This window comes from Dendrobates tinctorius, unplaced genomic scaffold, assembly GCF_039654945.1.
Source record: "Dendrobates tinctorius isolate UK_male_01 unplaced genomic scaffold, ASM3965494v1 ptg000059l, whole genome shotgun sequence".
In the NCBI taxonomy this organism is placed as follows: Eukaryota; Metazoa; Chordata; class Amphibia; order Anura; family Dendrobatidae; genus Dendrobates; species Dendrobates tinctorius.
The window spans coordinates 20766039-20779858 of NW_027361727.1; the positions used below are offsets into that span (position 1 = coordinate 20766039).

At 47.5% G+C, this 13820-nt stretch overlaps 1 protein-coding gene across 2 annotated transcripts in view; it reads left to right on the forward strand.

Annotated features, from left to right (window-relative positions):
* Nucleotides 1-737: 737 nt before the first annotated feature.
* TTC17 (tetratricopeptide repeat domain 17) overlaps nt 738-13820 on the forward strand; it is an 84115-nt gene continuing 71032 nt past the window's right edge. For both annotated transcript variants that reach the window (XM_073578549.1, XM_073578550.1), the window contains exon 1: nt 738-1002. In XM_073578549.1, the coding sequence (XP_073434650.1) occupies nt 763-1002 (240 nt within the window). In that variant the 5' untranslated portion in view covers nt 738-762. The remainder of the gene's footprint in view (nt 1003-13820) is intronic.

The window sequence follows — 13820 nt, forward strand, 5'->3', positions numbered from 1 at the left end:
TCCATCCCACCCACTGCCCCCACACTGTGCACCTCCTTCCCACCCACTGCTGTCCCCTTTCTGACTGGCGTTTCCGAGGTGAGTGGAGCCTGTGGCAGTCATCTGCCCCCTAATTACTTGTGGAGGCTCCCCGGTGACGCTGCTGACTGACGTGTCACACATGAAGCAGTGTTCGTGTCCCAGCGACATGGATGTTCGCCGGGATAAACGTCTGCACACGGCGGCTCCTGCCTGTGACGCTGTGGAGCCGCCATTCTGTAGAGCCCTCCCGACCGCGCATATCAACTTCTACATTGATTCTGTGCGCAGTATTTTCGCAGCATGGGGGCGAGATTTCCTGCACTCTCACTTTGCTGGCTACTGAATTTGCCGTCGAATTTCCATGCAGACGAGCCACACAGAAATCACTTTTTGTCTCCCTCAGGCAACACCACACCTATTTTTTCAAAGTGTCTGAAATAAAAACTGTATTTAAAATCTTTTATTTTTAAATTGTAAAACATTTTCATGTTACATGTGCCAACCATTATGACTGTGACATGCCTTATATTATATACATGAGGCAGAAATGCGCGCTCCTGAATGCGCGCTCCTGAATGCGCGCCTGCCTCAGGAACTGAGCGCGCTCCTAATTGCACCGCCTTCACTGCCCTGATGACCCAATCAGCGCTGCAGCTCCCAAAGACTGCCCCTCCCCGGACACACCCTCTACAACCTTCCCCTGCGATTTACCGCTGTCTGTGGAGTTTTGCCTCTAGAAAGATGGCGGCTACTTTGCTTCCTTTTCCGATGTGCGCGGCGGAAGTGATTTCAGCAGGAAAGATGGCGGAGAGCAGGAGCGGGCCGCAGTGCCCCCCCGACAACGGAGCGCGGGCGGCCGCCGTCAGGAGCCCTCAGGGCTGGGCCTATGTCCTAGGACTTTTCTCTCTGCTCTGTACAGTGGGGCCCTCGGGGGCCACAACACACTGGGTGGTGACTGAGGACGGCAAGATCCAGCAGCAGGTAACAGGGCGCTGACAGGAGGAGGGAAGGGGGCGCAGCGCGCTGACAGGAGGAGGGAAGGGGGCGCAGCGCGCTGACAGGAGGAGGGAAGGGGGCGCAGCGCGCTGACAGGAGGAGGGAAGGGGGCGCAGCGCGCTGACAGGAGGAGGGAAGGGGGCGCAGCGCGCTGACAGGAGGAGGGAAGGGGGCGCAGCGCGCTGACAGGAGGAGGGAAGGGGGCGCAGCGCGCTGACAGGAGGAGGGAAGGGGGCGCAGCGCGCTGACAGGAGGAGGCAAGGGGGCGCAGCGCGCTGACAGGAGGAGGGAAGGGGGCGCAGCGCGCTGACAGGAGGAGGGAAGGGGGCGCAGCGCGCTGACAGGAGGAGGGAAGGGGGCGCAGCGCGCTGACAGGAGGAGGGAAGGGGGCGCAGCGCGCTGACAGGAGGAGGGAAGGGGGCGCAGCGCGCTGACAGGAGGAGGGAAGGGGGCGCAGCGCGCTGACAGGAGGAGGGAAGGGGGCGCAGCGCGCTGACAGGAGGAGGGAAGGGGGCGCAGCGCGCTGACAGGAGGAGGGAAGGGGGCGCAGCGCGCTGACAGGAGGAGGGAAGGGGGCGCAGCGCGCTGACAGGAGGAGGGAAGGGGGCGCAGCGCGCTGACAGGAGGAGGGAAGGGGGCGCAGCGCGCTGACAGGAGGAGGGAAGGGGGCGCAGCGCGCTGACAGGAGGAGGGAAGGGGGCGCAGCGCGCTGAGAGGAGGAGGGAAGGGGGCGCAGCGCGCTGAGAGGAGGCGGGAAGGGGGCGCAGCGCGCTGAGAGGAGGCGGGAAGGGGGCGCAGCGCGCTGAGAGGAGGCGGGAAGGGGGCGCAGCGCGCTGAGAGGAGGCGGGAAGGGGGCGCAGCGCGCTGAGAGGAGGAGGGAAGGGGGCGCAGCGCGCTGAGAGGAGGAGGGAAGGGGGCGCAGCGCGCTGAGAGGAGGAGGGAAGGGGGCGCAGCGCGCTGACAGGAGGAGGGGGGGGTCACGTGCCGACTAGATTCTCCTACGATATTTCTGTATTTCTGAATGTTTTAGAAGAGAAGTTCAGGAGATTGTAGTTAACATGTCACATACATGTGTTTGGGCTGCAATAACAGGAGCTTCATGTCATTGTGCGCATAGCATATTGTGGTTTGATGGAGCTCGACCAGTGGAAGGAGAGGAGTTAAATCATAACACCGGTGAGCTCTCTTAAACCCATTGATGTGTATACATCAGTTAGCTGCTCACTTCCTCCCTCCCCTCCCTTTTGGCTCCTGACAAGCTGCTGATATAAATCCTGCAACAATCACCAACCCCCAGCATTGGTTTCTCAAAATGCAGTTATTCTAATTACTGCTCTCACTGTCCCGAGCTGTGTGCATCTTCAAATGCTCTGTTCTGTCTATATGCAAATATAGTGATACCACTGTACACTCCAGAAGAAACTGCTTATAGTGGCAGAAACTGTGCTGAGTCTTCTAGTTCTACTAATACTACAGCTCTGCTACTTACCAGTACTGTCACTGAAGTAGGAGTGCCTGCCTCCTCCATCACCTCAAACCCCAGAAACTATGAAGTGAAGAGACTGAAAAGCAGTGTGCTGCTCAAGAGACAACTTGAGAATAGCTCTTTAATTTCTTTTTAAAAAAAAAAAGTTTATTATTTCCTTGTTTTCAGCTTGAATTGTATCTTTAAGATCTGCCATTTTTAAATTTTTTTCACGACTTTAAAGGGAATCTGTCACCCCATTTTTCGAGTATCAGCTGCCGGTACCGCCATCAGGGGCTTATCTACAGCATTCTGTAATGCTGTAGATAAGCCCCCCGATGTAACCTGAAAAATGAGTTAGATTATACTCACCCAGGGGCGGTCCTGTTTTGGTCCGATGGGTGTCGCGGTCCAGTCCGGCTCCTCCCTCCGACGCCTGCGCACTGCACAGTATTCTGCTCTGCCCTCAACAGGGCAGACAGAGCTGTGCGCCTGCGCAGGAGCCACAACAGGTAGCAAAGAAGAGGACGTCACCGTTAGAAGATGGGAGGTGCCGTACGGCAACACCCATCGAACCAAGACCGGACCCCGCCCCTGGTGAGTATAATCTAACTCATTTTTCTTATCTTTCAGGTTACATCGGGGGCTTATCTACAGCATTACAGAATGATGTACATAAGACCCTGATGGCGGTGCCGGCAGCTGATACTCGAAAAATGGCATGACAGATTCCCTTTAATACTCTCCATTATGTACAAGAATGTACCAGTAACTACTATAATACTGCTCCCTATGTACAAGAATATAACTACTATAATACTGCCCCCTATGTACAAGAATATAACTACTATAATACTGCTCCCTATGTACAATAATATAACTACTATAATACTGCTCCTATGTACAAGAATATTACTACTATAATACTGCCCCTATGTACAAGAATATAACTACTATAATACTGCCCCCTATGTACAAGAATATAACTACTATAATACTGCTCCCTATGTACAATAATATAACTACTATAATACTGCCCCCTATGTACAAGAATATAACTACTATAATACTGCCCCCTATGTACAAGAATATAACTACTATAATACTGCCCCCTATGTACAAGAATATAACTACTATAATACTGCCCCCTATGTACAAGAATATAACTACTATAATACTGCCCCCTATGTACAAGAATATAACTACTATAATACTGCCCCCTATGTACAAGAATATAACTACTATAATACTGCCCCCTATGTACAAGAATATAACTACTATAATACTGCTCCCTATGTACAAGAATATAACTACTATAATACTGCCCCCTATGTACAAGAATATAACTACTATAATACTGCCCCCTATGTACAAGAATATAACTACTATAATACTGCCCCCTATGTACAAGAATATAACTACTATAATACTGCCCCCTATGTACAAGAATATAACTACTATAATACTGCCCCCTATGTACAAGAATATAACTACTATAATACTGCCCCCTATGTACAAGAATATAACTACTATAATACTGCCCCCTATGTACAAGAATATAACTACTATAATACTGCCCCCTATGTACAAGAATATAACTACTATAATACTGCCCCCTATGTACAAGAATATAACTACTATAAAACTGCCTCCTATGTACAAGAATATAACTACTATAATACTGCTCCTACCTATGTACAAGAATATAACTACTATAATACTGCCCCTATGTACAATATCACGGGGTCCTTCTCTGGTATCACACAATCAACAGAGCAGCTAAGAGTGAACAATTCCAAGACCTTTATTCAGGCAAAAATACGAAAAGATCCATATTCAGTCCACCACACAAAGGATAAGATATTCCAGAATAAGAATGCAGTCCAGTATCAGGATAAAATGTCCAGGGAAACGAGATTTCAAAACTCTAGCACCAGAGGATAAAAATGGATCCTTCTCTCTGAAATGCAGCCTTTTCACCATCTTGTCTCTACCGGAACTGACTTGTCCAGCTGCTGTTCTTCCCCCCACCCCCTTCCTTGTCCAGGGGTAGTCAAACAAGTTGCCTCCCAGAGGAGAACAAAAGGCCTTGGGGATTAATGCACTACAGGGGGTCATCAAGAGACAGATACAGTGAGGCTGTAGACTTACAATGTAATAAGAAAAACACTGTGAAAATAACTGGAATTGTTAAAAATAGGAATATACAAAAAATGACATCCACATAACATATCACACCATCACAACCCCCCCCCATAATAAGTGAGCACACCATGAGGTCTACACAGACCTCTGGCCTGCTCACTTTAGTCCACATTGCTCAGTTATTTATAGTTCCTTGTACAGTGGCAGGGGTAGGTCGGCCTGGGGAGCCTATGGTTCTTCTTGTCGAGACAGTCCATCGGCGTTCTGGTGTTGGCTTCCCCGCTTGTATTGGATGGAGAAGCTGTAGGGTTGTAAGGACAAGCTCCACCGCAGCAATCTTCCATTGTCCCCTGATACGCGATTCAGCCATGTGAGGGGGTTGTGGTCTGTAACAATTGTAAAGTCTCTGCCATACAAGTAGGGCTGCAATTTTTTTTAGCGCCCATACGATGGCAAGGCACTCCTTTTCAATAGTGGCATAGGCAACTTCCCGATCCAGTAGTTTCCGACTGGCAAAAGCAACAGGATGTTCTTCTCCGGCGGCGTTCACTTGGCTAAGTACTGCCCCAATCCCAAAGGTGGATGCATCTGTCTGCACGAGGAACCTGCGTTTATAATCTGGGGCAGCCAAGACAGGAGCAGTAACGAGGGCAGTCTTTAACGCTGAAAAGGCATCCTCGCATGCAGGCGTCCATGTCACATTCCTAGGCATGTTCTTGCGGGTCAGGTCGGTTAGGGGCTTGGCCAAGGTGCTGAAGTTAGAAACAAATTTGCGATAGTAACCAGCAGTTCCTAAAAACGCAAGTACCTGCTTTTTAGTCTGGGGTCTACACCAGATGCTAATGGCTTCCACCTTGGCAGGCTCAGGCCTTAGTGTCCCACCCCCTACTCTATGCCCGATGTACTGCACCTCAGCCATCCCTATTTGGCACTTATCAGGGCGAATGGTCAGTCCTGCAGTAAGGATACAGTCCAGCACTATGCCCAAGTGTTTAAGATGTTCCTCCCAGGTTGTGCTAAAAATGACGATGTCGTCTAAGTAAGCACAGGCAACGTCCTGACATTGTAACAGTCGATCCAACAGTCTCTGGAAAGTAGTGGGGGCAGTTTTCATCCCAAAGGGCATTCCCAGGAACTCATAAAGCCCAAATGGAGTATTGAAGGCTGAGCGCTCCCGAGCGTCCTCCATTAGGGGTATCTGCCAGTACCCCTTGCTCAAGTCTAACGTGGTCACAAATTGGGCACTGGCCAGACGATCCAATAGATCATCAATCCTGGGCATGGGATAAGCATCACTCTTGGTGGCATCATTTAGTCGTCTGTAATCAACGCAGAATCGTGTTGTACCATCCTACTTGGGGACCAGGACGACAGGAGAGGCCCAAGAACTGTGAGATGGCTGAATAACTCCCAGTTGTTTCATCTCCTCCAGTTCGTTCTTTATCATGCCTTGAACAGCCTCTGGAACCCGGTAGGCAGCCTGCTGGATGAGGCGTTGTCCGGGGGTTTCCACATGGTGACTGGTGAGAGTAATCTTCCCCGGCTTTGAGGAGAAAGCAGCAGCCCTCGGCCTTAGTACTGCGACAATATCGTCCTTTTGTATATCCGATAAATGGGAGCCCAGGGGCACTTGTTCCAGTGATCCTCCCGCCTGGGCAACCTGGAGGAGATCTGGGAGATACTCGTCGGCGGCGGTATCACTAGGGGGGTGGCAGACAGCTAGAACAGGCAGAGATCGGTCGTGGTAGTCTTTCAGCATGTTAATGTGGACGGTTTTCTGTCGTGGACCACTAGAGTCCAGGGCAATAACATAGTGTCATTAATTTTCTTGACAACCTGATAAGGGCCTTCCCACACTGCTTGAAGCTTGTTGGCAGGGGAAGCAGTAATCATGAGCACTTGCTGTCCTTCCATAAATTCCCGGTTCCTGGCATTACGGTCATACCAGGTTTTTTGTCTGGACTGGGCCATTCGCTGATGTTCTTTAGCGAAGGTAGCTAGCTGGGCGAGACGGTCTCTGAGCTCTAGAACATAGGGAACGATGGGCATTCTGATATCTGAGATGTCTCCCTCCAAATGTTCTTTCAGAAGAGTGAGAGGCCCACGGACCTTCCGGCTAAACAGTAGTTCGAAGGGAGAGAACCCTGTGGACTCTTGGGGAACCTCCCGATATGCGAAGAGGAGATGTGGCAGGTACTTTTTCAACGTCAACAAAAGCCCTCAGCATATTTTTTAGGGTTCCATTAAAGCGTTCACATAGTCCGTTGGTCTGCGGGTGGTATGGGGTGGTGCGAATGGCTCGAACACCACAGGTATGCCATAGGGACTGGACCAGATCTGACATGAACTGAGTGCCTTGATCCGACAATATTTCACTAGGAAACCCTACCCGGGTAAAGATGGTAACAAGGGCCTCGGCTACCTTTACTGCTGTAATACTGGACAGGGCCACAGCTTCAGGATACCTAGTGGCATAATCCACCACGATCAGGATATATTTTTTCCCTGACCTGCTGGGGTGGGCCAGAGGACCTATGATGTCGACGGCTACACGTTGAAATGGTTCCCCAATTATGGGCAGGGATTGCAGGGGTACCTTATGTCGAGCTCCTGGATGCTGCATTCGCTGGCACACATCACAGGTGCGGCAATAATGGGCTACAGACTGCGAGACGCCCGGCCAGTAAAAACTTTGGGTGAGTCTCTTTTCAGTCCTTTTTCTCCCTTGATGCCCAGCCAAGGGGATGTCATGGGCCAGTTGAAGTAGCTGTGCCCTGTACTTCTGAGGGACAATGAGTTGCCTGGTCGTTGCGTCAGGGTTGCCCTGGTCACTGCCCTTTGTTACACGATAATACAGTCCGTTTTCTCGAGTGAAGCCATCCCCATTATCTCCCATTTGCCCAGTTTCTGCCTTTCGCCTAAGGGCTGCTAAGGTAGTGTCACCCTCTATTTCTCTCCTAAACTCCTCTCTGTCCCAAGACTCTCCCAATGTAGTAGCAGCCAAAGTATTGCTTACCGACTCTGATGCGGTTCGTGGTGGTTGCTCCCCGGTGGGGTCCGGATGACGTAGTGCTTGAAGGGCCTGTAGTCGGGTGACTGCTCCCACAAATTGGCACTGTAACTCCCCAATGTCGTTCCCAAGGAGGATATCTGCAGGAAGTCCTCCCATAACTCCAATCCAACACAGTTTTTCTCCACAACCATAATCCAAACGCACAGAAGCTCGCTGTATATATTTGTGGGCACCGTCCGCCAGGACAATGGGAATTCCCGGACCCTGGTAAATTGCCTCGGTTCGAACCACACGGGGGTCAGCGATAGTCAAGAATGCCCCGGTGTCTCTAAATCCTGACACTTTGTATCCATCAATAAAGACATCCTGCAGGTGGTGTTGCCGTTGCTCTGAGTAGCTAAAGGACAGAGGCCGGAGTCCGTACACTCCAGGAGGGGTATCTATGGTGCCGTGGTCGGTGGTCCACTCTGGTGGGGGTGGTGGTAGCTCTTCCTCAGGTGTGGTGGAATGTACAAGATGCACTGGACGAGGTGGGGCTGCGTGGGGCTCCCTCCGAATCCTGGAGGGACAGCCAGACTGCAAATGTGCAGGTTGCCCACACCCATAACACCTCCTCTTTGTGATACCCCCAGGTCGTGGTCGGAAATGTTGGGGCCTAGGTTTGTGAGGCGTGATTGTCATCGGCTTGCGGCAGATATAATTGGAGGGGGACGGTGCGCGGGAGCAGGCCGTGGTTCATTGTCCAGAAGCCTCCACCATTGCGGCCGGATAGTAAGGGCTTCATCGGCTAGGGCTGCAGCTCTATCCACGGTACATGGCGTGCGCTCCCGGACCCATTCCCGTACCTCTGCAGGGCACTTGGCAAGAAATTGTTCTATAAGGAACGCCTGTATAACATCTTCCACAGTAAAGGCGTTTTCTGCTTCCAGCCATCTCCGACATGCCTCGGACATCTTATGTGCATACATCCTAAACGATCCCCCCGTGGTGCATGGGAGGTCTCGGAACTTGGCCCTATATGAGTCTGGGGTGATAGCATGGTAATCCAGGATAGTCCGCTTTACAATGTTATAATCCCGATTCTGCAGTGCATCAATGGTTCGGTAAGCCTCCGCCAAGCTTCCGTTCAGGAGCCCCACTAACAAACGCATCCAGCTAGAGTGGGGCACCTCCATCACAGCACACTGCTGCTCAAAGTCTTTGAAGAACCCCTCCACATCTCCGGAAGCCTCATCAAATGGCTTAAACTCTGTCCGTGTGATCCGTACAGGCTCCCGGATTGTTGGGGTCACACTCCACATTGCGTTACTCCCTTTTTCAAGCTCCATTGCTTCCTGTCTCCGCTGTGCCCGGCGGGCAGCCTCCTACTTGTACTCCTGAGAGACGCCGGGGCCCAGAACCGCCATCTCTTCATACCACACCAACCACTGGCTTTTCTGGATGGGGATCCCTGTCTCCAGTGCTCGTCCTTCAGACATCTGGGAGGAGGTGGCCGGGCTAGCGCCCACCAGTAGATCGATTAAGGCCTCTTTAGTCAGTCCCTGGTAGTTCAGGCCCAGGTCTCTGGCTCTCTCCTGTAAACTGCATACAGTCCAATTTCTGTACTCACTCTGTGGGTGGTTCTCCATTGGGTGACGCTCTGTTGATCCCACTGCTGCCACCAGTTGTCACGGGGTCCTTCTCTGGTATCACACAATCAACAGAGCAAGCAAAGAGTGAACAATTCCAAGACTTTTATTCAGGCAAAAATATGAAAAGGTCCATATTCAGTCCACCACACAAAGGATAAGATAGTCCAGAATAAGAATGCAGTTCAGTATCAGGATAAAATGTCCAGGGAAACGAGATTCCAAAACACTCTAGCACCAGAGGATAAAAATGGATCCTTCTCTCTGAAATGCAGCCTTTTCACCATCTTGTCTCTACTGGAACTGACTTGTCCAGCTGCCGTTCTTCCCCTCACCCCCTTCCTTGTCCAGGGGTAGTCAAACAAGTTGCCTCCCAGAGGAGAACAAAATGCCTTAAGGGCATGTCACACTAAGAGATATCGCTAGCAATATCGCTATAACTAGTGACGTTATAGCGATATTGCTAGCGATATCTCTGTGTCTGATACTTACCTACGACCGGCTCTCCCGCTGGTTATCGCTGATCGCGCGAGAACGTTCAGGACCGTTTCTCGTCGTCAGCTTCCTGTGGCGCTTCCTGCTGTGAGGACGAGCGACGCGTGGAGCCGGGCGGGAGGACGCAGGATCGCCTGGTGTGACAGGTAAGTAGCGATCCCCGTCCCCAGCGATGTCGCTAGTGAGATCTGCCTATGTGGCAGCTCACTAGCGACCACTTAGCGATGTACCAGCGATCCTGACTGCGTCATATCGCTGGTCGGGATCGCTGGTACATCGCTAAGTGTGACAGTACCTTTAGGGATTAATGCACTATAGGGGGTCATCAAGAGACAGATACAGTGAGGCTGTAGGCTTACAATGTAATAAGAAAAACACTATGAAAATAACTGGAATTGTTAAAAATAGGAATATACAAAAAATGACATCCACATAACATATCACACCATCACAACCAAGAATATAACTACTATAATAGTGCCCTTATGTATAAGAATCTAACCGCTGCACCGCTTTGTGTGCTCAATTGTACCGTATCGGATTAAAATAGACATGATGGTGGGATGGTCTCACTATATTGATTCTAGCTCACCTGAAGAATCTTAACCAGAGGAAATGCGCTGGTTGTAGTGTACCCTTGTTTTCGACAGTCATTTCTCCATCACTGCATGAACTTGACAGTCCCTATCTCTTTGCTGGTTGGGTGAGACTGTTCCAAACTATTATTTATAGTGATGGTTGCATAATACTGTATGTCTACCAAATGGGGATTAACCCTTGGGCTATGTACTGATTGACACAGGTTGGTTCAGAGTCTTGTTTTGAATTTTGTGTGTAGTCAAACACTGCCAGGATCTAAATGATCCTATCTGTTGGTCAGTGCTGACTATTCATTTGTAAATGTTCTGTGTGTGTGTGGCGCTGTGCTAATTTGCACTTTATTATTTGGGCAATTTTGAAATTTTAAGATATATATTTTATAATAAAAATTACCGCAAGTTTTATGACCTCTTTCTGCGCCTATTTTTCTGATCTACAGTGGTATATACACCCGTTGCTTATTACTATATTACTGCTCCTATGTACAAGAATATAACTATTATAATACTGCTCCTATGTACAAGAATATAACTACTATAATACTGCCCCTATGTACAAGAATATAACTATTATAATACTGCTCCTATGTACAAGAATATAACTACTATAATACTGCCCCTATGTACAAGGATATAACTACTATAATACTGCCCCTATGTACAAGAAAATAACTACTATAATACTGCCCCTATGTACAAGAATATAACTACTATAATACTGCCCCTATGTACAAGAATATAACTGCTATAATACTGCCCCTATGTACAAAAATATAACTATTATAATACTGCCCCTATGTACAAAAATATAACTATTATAATACTGTCCCTATATACAAGAATATAACTACTATAATACTGCTCCTATGTACAAGAATATAGCTACTATAATACTGCTCCTATGTACAAGAATATAGCTACTATAATACTGCCCCTATGTACAAGAATATAACTACTATAATACTGCCCCTATGTACAAGAATATAACTTCTATAATACTGCTCCCTATGTACAAGAATATACTGTAACTACTATAATACTGTCCCTATATACAAGAATATAACTACTATAGTACTGCTCCTATGTACAAGAATATAGCTACTATAATACTGCCCCTATGTACATGACTATAACTACTATAATACTGCCTCCCTTGTGCAAGAATATAACTACCATAATACTGCCCCTATATACAAGAATATAACTACTATAATACTGCTATGTACAAGAATATAACTACTATAATACTGCTATGTACAAGAATATAACTACTATAATACTGCTATGTACAAGAATATAACTACTATAATACTGCTATGTACAAGAATATAACTACTATAATACTGCTCCTATGTACAAGAATATAACTACTGTAATACTGCTTTTATGTACAAGAATATAACTACTATAATACTGCCTCTATGTACAGGAATATAACTACTATAAGGCTGTGTGCCCACGTAGCGATTTTTAAGCGTTTTTGCCGCGATTTTCGGCGCGAAAACGTTTAAAAATCGTGTACAGAACGCCCCCCATGCATTCCTATGGCATTCCGCACATGCTGTGCTAATGCTGCGCTTTTTTCCGCGGTGGAATCACATCGCGGAAAAAATCGCAGCATGCTCATTCTTTGTGCGGAATCGCAAAGAATTGCTGCGATTCCGCACCCATAGGAATGCATGAGAATCGCTTACTTCCCGCATGTGGCTATGCCCACCATGCGGGAAGTTGAGCGTCTCATGTGCGGTTGGTACCCACGTTGTGGAGGAGAGGAGACTGTCCTCCAGGCCCTGGGTACCATACCCCTGTAAAAAAAGGAATAAAAAATAAAAAATCGGTGTATATTTACCTTCCGGCGTCCCGCGCTGCATTCCCGGCCTAAGCGTTCCCAGTAATGCCTTGCAGCACGGTCCAGTGATGACGTAGTCTCGCGTGACTCTTGCGGTCTCGCGAGATCGCTATAGCAAACGCGAGACTACGTCAGCACAGGTCGCGCAAGGCATTACTGGGAACGCTGTGGCCCGGGAATGCAGCGCGGGACGCCGGAAGGTAAATATACACCGATTTAATTTTTTTTTTAGCATTCTATCTTTTACTATTGATGCCGCATAGGCGGCCTCAATAGTAAAAAAAAAATTGGTCACACTCGTCAAACACTATGTTTGACGAGTGTGACCAACCTGTCAATCACTTTCCAAGCGATGCTAAAAATCGCTTGGAAAGTGCTTGTATATCGCACACGAAAATCGTGGCAAAATCGCGATCATAATCGCGGTGAAATCACGCGGGAAAAACCGCACGATTTCTGGGAAGGAGTCTGGTTTTTGGTGTGCGTTTTAACACGCACCGTGGGCACATAGCCTAACACTGCTCCTATGTACAAGAATATAGCTACTATAATACTACCCACTATGTACAAGAATATAACTACTATAATACTGCCCACTATGTACAAGAATATAACTACTATAATACTGCTCCTATGTACAAGAATATAACTACTATAATACTGTCCCTATGTACAAGAATATAACTACTATAATACTGCTCCTATGTACAAGAATATAACTACTATAATACTGCCCACTATGTACAAGAATATAACTACTATAATACTGCCCACTATGTACAAGAATATAACTACTATAATACTGCTCCTATGTACAAGAATATAACTACTATAAGACTGCCCACTATGTACAAGAATATAACTACTATACTACTGCTCCTATGTACAAGAATATAATTATTATAATACTGCCCACTATGTACAAGAATATAACTACTATACTACTGCTCCTATGTACAAGAATATAACTACTATAAGACTGCCCACTATGTACAAGAATATAACTACTATACTACTGCTCCTATGTACAAGAATATAACTACTATAAGACTGCCCACTATGTACAAGAATATAACTACTATACTACTGCTCCTATGTACAAGAATATAACTACTATAAGACTGCCCACTATGTACAAGAATATAACTACTATACTACTGCTCCTATGTACAAGAATATAACTACTATAAGACTGCCCACTATGTACAAGAATATAACTACTATAATACTGCTCCTATGTACAAGGATATAACTACTATACTACTGCTCCTATGTACAAGAATATAACTACTATAATACTGCCCACTATGTACAAGAATATAACTACTATACTACTGCTCCTATGTACAAGAATATAACTACTATAAGACTGCTCTTATGTACAAGAATATAGCTACTATAAGGCTATGTGCACACGGTGCGCTTCTGCTGCATATACGCAGCAGATTTTGCCCTGCGTATACGCAGCAGAACTGCATGTGATGTACAACATAATTGTAGCCTATGTGAAACAAAATCCGCTGTGCACATGCTGCTTTTTTTTCTGCGCGGATTTGGTGCAGAATGAAAAAAAGCAGCATGTCACTTCTTTTGTGTGCTTTTGGTGCAG